The following is a 6,000-nucleotide window of genomic DNA, read 5'->3' as shown; positions in this document are numbered from 1 at the left end:
TATGGTAACCTGGACAGCTCCCCGGGGAGCAGTCCGCCGCTAGGGGGCGACCGCTGAGAGGAATCCGCCTGGCGCGGAATCCGCGGCTTTGCGGGGCTCGCTCTCCCGCCAGGCACAGGGAGAGGTGGAGTGAGACTGGGGTGGAGGTGCGTGCTTCACGGGTGTGAGACAGAGCGAGCCGCCTGGGTGTGAGTCAGCGCGCGGGGGGCTAAGGAGCTCCATGAATAGTCACGCAATCTCACTCTCGCTCGGTTCCTCCACCCATCCGATTTACCGCGTGCCTCCAGTCCCAGGCGTGTGTGCGCACGCTGCACGATGTCCGATTCCGGGCTGTGTGTGTCTGCTGGGCGAGATGGCGCGGGAGGAGGGGGCGTGTCCCTGTCTGCATTTCTATGCCGAAATTAGGGGTTTTCTCCGTCCCGTCCCCTCGGGTGGTGTGGGGGTGTGTCCGGGCCCGGAGCTCCGGTGCGTGTGGTGCGTGTGTGGGTCAGTGGAGTGGAACCACGTATCAGGGCAGGACGCTTCCGTCTGCGCCCAGTTCTGTCTGGACTGGCTGTTGGCGCAATCTGGGTTCTACCCCTCGGTGTCGAGAGGTCGGCGTTGTGGGGATGTCCAGCCTTCTGGCGGAGCACACGATGTACCTAGACACCCTTCCATCGCCGCCCCGGGCTGGTCAGGCTCCTTACGAAGCGGCCTGCATGGGGAGGGCCTGGGGTAGTGTGTACCCGAGAGGAGTGAGACAGTGGAGGAGCAGGGGGCGGGCCAGGTCCCCGGGCGCGGTGCGGGCTCGGGGGACCCGCGCGGCTGACGTCAGGCGACTCCTTAAATAGAGCCGGCAGCGCGCTCCGCTCGGCATTTCCCGAGGAGCCGGAACGCGGCCGGCGCCAGCGCCACCGTCCGGTCCGCCCTCCAGCGGGTACAGTCGCGCGGCCGCCGAGCGTTCTGTGCGCCGCGCTCCGAGCATCAGGAATGGGGCTTCGGGCGCTGGGCGCGCTCTGAACCCGGCGCACGTAAGAGCCAGGAGCGCCGGGAGCCGCCCCGCTGCCCGGAGCCCCATCGCCTAGGACCAGGAGATGTTGGGAATGCAGCCGCCAGTTCCCCGAGGAGCCGCAGCCCCCGGAATCCCCGGGCATGGTGCGCGCCCTGGCCAGCAGCGCCTGGAGAAGACGGCGCCCCCTACACCCGACCCACGCGGCCGGGGCAGAGCCACGCGAGCCCTCTAGGCAACGCAGGGCCACAGCAGCTCCGCCGCAGGTGCCCCCTCGGAAACCATGACCCCCGGCGCGGGCCCATGGAGCCATGGCCTATAGGGTCCTGGGCCGTGCGGGGCCACCTCAGCCGCGGAGGGCGCGCAGGCTGCTCTTCGCCTTCACCCTCTCGCTCTCCTGCACTTACCTGTGTTACAGCTTCCTGTGCTGCTGCGACGACCTCGGCCGGAGCCGCCTCCTCGGCGCGCCTCGCTGCCTCCGCGGCCCCAGCTCGAGCGGCCAGAAACTTCTCCAGAAGTCCCTCCCCTGTGATCCCCACGGGCCGACGCCCAGCGAGCCCAGCGCTCCCAGCGCGCCCGCGGCCGCCGTGCCCGCCCCTCGTCTCTCCGGTTCCAACCACTCTGGTTCACCGAAACTGGGTACCAAGCGGCTGCCCCAGGCACTCATTGTGGGTGTGAAGAAGGGGGGCACTCGGGCGGTGCTGGAGTTTATCCGCGTGCACCCGGACGTGCGGGCCTTGGGCACCGAGCCCCACTTCTTCGACAGGAACTACGGCCGCGGGCTGGACTGGTACAGGTAAGGAGGGGGAGCCCCACTCCCTGCGCCGGGGCTCCAGTCGTCTCCATCCTTGGAATCATCTCCTGAGTTTTCCCATTAGCCCGGTTTGATGTGTGGGTTCAATCTAACACATGGCGGGTCGGGGACTCTAGCAGAGGATTTTTTCAAAACTTCACAGGATTACTGCAAAGGGCGTTCCCTCTTGTCCGTGGAGTCGCTGTAGGGAAAGGGAGATTTCCGGTCAAACCTCAGTGCCAGCTGGAGAGCTGGCTCAGTGCTCAGCCTTTAAAGCGGATGGAGCAGGGCTCCCGGGGAAAGGGCAGGGCAGGGCATGTGCTGCCTGACCATAATCCTATCCTGACCCTCGGTAGATCTTTTCTGGTCCCTGGTACCTGAAGGACTCTGAGAAGTCAGGACAGAGCCCCCTTCCGTAAGGGATCTGCTTAGGACAGGTCCCCATGGTTCAATCAGAATGAGAGGACATCTGCTGAGGTCTGGAGAATGAGAAAGACCCTTGGGGAGTCTCGTTCCCAGCCCCAGGTATTTGCTGCTGTACAGGTGCTGACCCCCCTGCAGTAGATCTGACCTGGGTCAGTGGTGTTGGAGTCACGTAAAGAACCCTGGATTTGAATCCTGGCTCTGTCACTTAGCTTGAGCAAGTTCCTTCAACTCTCCCAGCCTCTTTCTGGTCTATCACAATGGGCAGGGAAACCGCTTTTGCCTTGTCTGCTTCCAAATACTTTGTTAAAGTGCATTAAAGGTGTAAAAATTCCACTTAGCATTCAAGATGTGGAATTTGGAATACAGGAGGGCACCTCAAATGAAGGCGAACTGGAATCCTAGGGGGTGGACTGTCCTCTCCTCTGTTGCACTGTCAGGGTTCAGAGTTACCTAGGCTGGGGTGCCTAAGCATACAATGAGTCTTCTATAAGGTAGCAACCCCCCCAAACCCTGTGTGGTGCCCAAGTGTAAGATCAGCCCACATAGGCTAAGTCAGGGTGTCCCTGCAGCTGGTGTAATGTATGGATTCCCCATGACACATGGTTGTGGACTTCTTGCATTTACTGATTCCTTGAAGACATTCTGGAGACATCTGCATACTGTGGAGGGGTGAGATGGTAAAAAGAGTAGCTGAGGCTGATTCTTTCATTTTCATAAAAGTAAGCCTTTAGGCAGTAGAGGTCATAAGCACATTGGACAAAGGACAATTTCATTAGACTCATGGGACTCATAATAGGAAGACTTGTCTTTGCAAGAAGAGGAAATTACAGGGCCAATGTGGCACCTTTACCAACTGGCCTCTGTCTACAGTGGTTGTGGCTGTAGGGATGGGTCACATACTGTCCTCAGGAAGCAGACACACAATCTGTCTGCAGTGGAACCAAGCAGGGGACCACTGGTCTGTGGGTGTCCCTGACACCATTTTGTCTGGTTTGTGGAATAGGGTGGCATACAGTGGCAGGTGGGACTCCATGCTGATGGCCCATCATGCTTTCTGAACTGTGACCCACTGGTGTTTGAGGACACTGAGTCAGTCCACCCTGGCAGATGCATGAGCAGTAACACCCAGCCCAAGTGGGTCAGCCATAGCCACTCAGATCCATGCCAGGGTTTCCTCCATGGAACATCTGAAGAGTGTGATGAAATCTTTTGCCAATGTGAAGTACCTTTTAAGTACCAAATAGCAACATTTTGAGTGTCTGACTTTTAGGTAATGTGTCCTCTAATAAGCACCTGGATGCTGAACCCAGGTTCTCCTTCCCCTTTCTTCCCTCCACCTCCAAACATACTTCAGGCTTCCTTCCCAGAGCCTGTGTCATTCAGGGATGACTGCTTTTTATTTTTAACCTTGGCATGTGTGATTCTAAGCCAGCTTAGCTGTGAACCTTAGAGATGGGAACCATACTTTTTTTTTTTCCCCTAGCACATTTGGATTCTGCTAAAATTCTCAGCTGAGTCTTAGTAGGTTTTATTTAACATCAAGCACACTGACAGCTCCGCTTCTCTCTCTACTCCCCCCTGCCCCACCGCCCTTTCCTCCTTCATATTTCTAAAAGAATAATTAGCCCAGAGGTCTGGTCATAACTGCTATCCTCATCCCTTGCCCAGGAAGACTGGAAGGCTCCAGCAATCAGGAGAGGGATGTGTGGTTGGTGCTAATTGACACCCCCAGAGTCAGAGGTTTCGGTGTGGCTCACCATTTCTGCACAAGGTAATACTGCCCATTTGGATTCTGTTTCCATCATCTCCAGAACATTTCTCAGTATGCGCCTTATCCTTTTGTATCACTCAAGTAACATGCATAATTGCAGAAGTGATGGGGATTTCTGGAATTCTTTAAAAAAAAAATCCATGTTCTGCTTTTCTTTCTGAATGCCATGAGCTAAGTATGGAGGGTGATAGAATGTTCTTCTCTCTACCACTACCCTTGTCATTGCACACCTTGGCCATCAATAAAACCAGTGCTCACTAGGTAGATATGGCCGAGGGGTCTTCATGCCCTTAATGGTGGACTGTGTTTTCCAAAGACAGTTGCAGAATCACATTGCAGGCAGTGGGTCTCACTGTGGTCTTCTCACACCAAAGCCCCTGGTGATACTCTGTGGGTCAGGAGGCCTCAATCCATATAGACTGTAGAAAAATCAAAATCATTATCCCCGAACCATCGGTGAGACTTCTTTCTGTGGGTGCATGGAGATATGATGCCGGAAGCCAGGGTGATGTCACTAGACGACACCATCAGCCGGAAGGACAGAAGACTCAGCTGTACCTTCCCTGCTCCTAGACTGAGCCCTTTCTTGGGAGCTGGTTCAATCAGGCCCCACTTAGAGAGCCCAGCCTGCTATGGTGTGTCCCTCCCATTTCACACATCGTCCTGTGATCTCATCTTTGATGCTTTCCTCACCTGTCTGGCCTGGGTTTTCCTTCTCCAAATTTACTCACCAAGGCAGCAGCTGAACCTTCAGGGTAGGATCCATTAGACAGGTATGCAGAGTGACACCAGGTTTATGAGGGAGCCAAAACAGGATCGCCCGAGTGAGATGAGAGGTGGTCCCCAGATACTGTGCAATTGAAAGAAAGGGGATCCTCCTGCATCTCAGCTGCCTCATCAGAAGATGGGACCTGTAGTAACTCTGCTGGAAGCTGGTTTTGAAGGATGAAGGAAACACGGCATATGAAAATTATGGAAAATTATTTGGTATATCAAGATAAGGCAATAACGTTACCACTGTTGCTACTGTGACTGCTACTTTGCTACCAACACTCTAGTTATCACCATTAGCACTATTACTATGAAAACTATTCATTTCTGTCTCTACAGCTCTTACCAAAATGGGACAGAGGAATTTTTCTAAACAACGGTTTTATACTTTACTTTTTCTTCCTTTCTACTTTCTTCCCCCTCTCTGCCTTCCCTCTCCTTCCTTCCTTTTTCCTCCCTCCTTCCTTTGCCTTCCCCTCCATTGTTCCTTCCCTCTCTTCCTTCTTCCTTTCCTTTCTTTCTTCCTTGTGCATCGATAAAAGGTCGCTGCGCACTTTTGTGTATCAATTTCCTCACCTTTAAAATGGGCATGTTATGCCTGACCTACTTTATGATCTTAAGAAAATCATATAAGACAATCTGTAAAAAAGCTTCTAAAAATCTAAGAGTATATTTGGGATGCTACTGTTTTACTGAAGTTTGCATGAGAGAGACTATTCAGTGTCTTCATCTTTTATAAAGAAATAGAAGCTTGCCTGTGTCTTATAATCTTTAGGGTCTGAGGGGAAGCTGAGTTTTACCTAAAACATCCTGAGTTTTGCTTGTGTTCTGGGCTGGCAGGGTGTGTGTGTGTGTGTGTGTGTGTGTGTGTGTGTGTGAGAGAGAGAGAGAGAGAGAGAGAGAGAGAGAGAGAGAGAGAGAGAGAGAGAATCTTTTCTAAATGCATTAAAATGCCAACATGAGCAAGTTAATATGTGATAATTGACTCTGTGCTCTGGTGTCCAAATTTTGACAGATGAGACTGTTCTGTAAATTTTAGACTCCATTTCACAACTTGGGTTATTTACTTGTTCAGCATCCACAGTCTGGGGGACTGTGTAAGGCAAAAAAAAGACACAGCCTTGGCCCCAGAGGCAGTGGTCTAAGTGATAGAGATAAAAAGCATAGAGGGAAATCGATCACATCATCAAGCTCATTTTAGTCAAGAAGTCATATTCTAACAGGAAAGCCCGACTGGAACAGCAGACATGC

General features: G+C 53.4%; 1 protein-coding gene across 1 annotated transcript in view; it reads left to right on the top strand.

The window, feature by feature from the left end:
* Nucleotides 1-874: 874 nt before the first annotated feature.
* Nucleotides 875-6,000, top strand: part of Hs3st2 (heparan sulfate-glucosamine 3-sulfotransferase 2) — an 87,631-nt gene continuing 82,505 nt past the window's right edge. The window contains exon 1 of the mRNA XM_047532755.1: nt 875-1,784. Within this exon, the coding sequence (XP_047388711.1) occupies nt 1,300-1,784 (485 nt within the window). The 5' untranslated portion in view covers nt 875-1,299. The remainder of the gene's footprint in view (nt 1,785-6,000) is intronic.

Source organism: Sciurus carolinensis, chromosome 18 (genome assembly GCF_902686445.1).
Source record: "Sciurus carolinensis chromosome 18, mSciCar1.2, whole genome shotgun sequence".
Taxonomy (NCBI): Eukaryota; Metazoa; Chordata; class Mammalia; order Rodentia; family Sciuridae; genus Sciurus; species Sciurus carolinensis.
The sequence above is the reverse complement of the archived record's forward strand: the minus strand, read 5'-3'. Positions and strand labels throughout refer to the sequence as shown.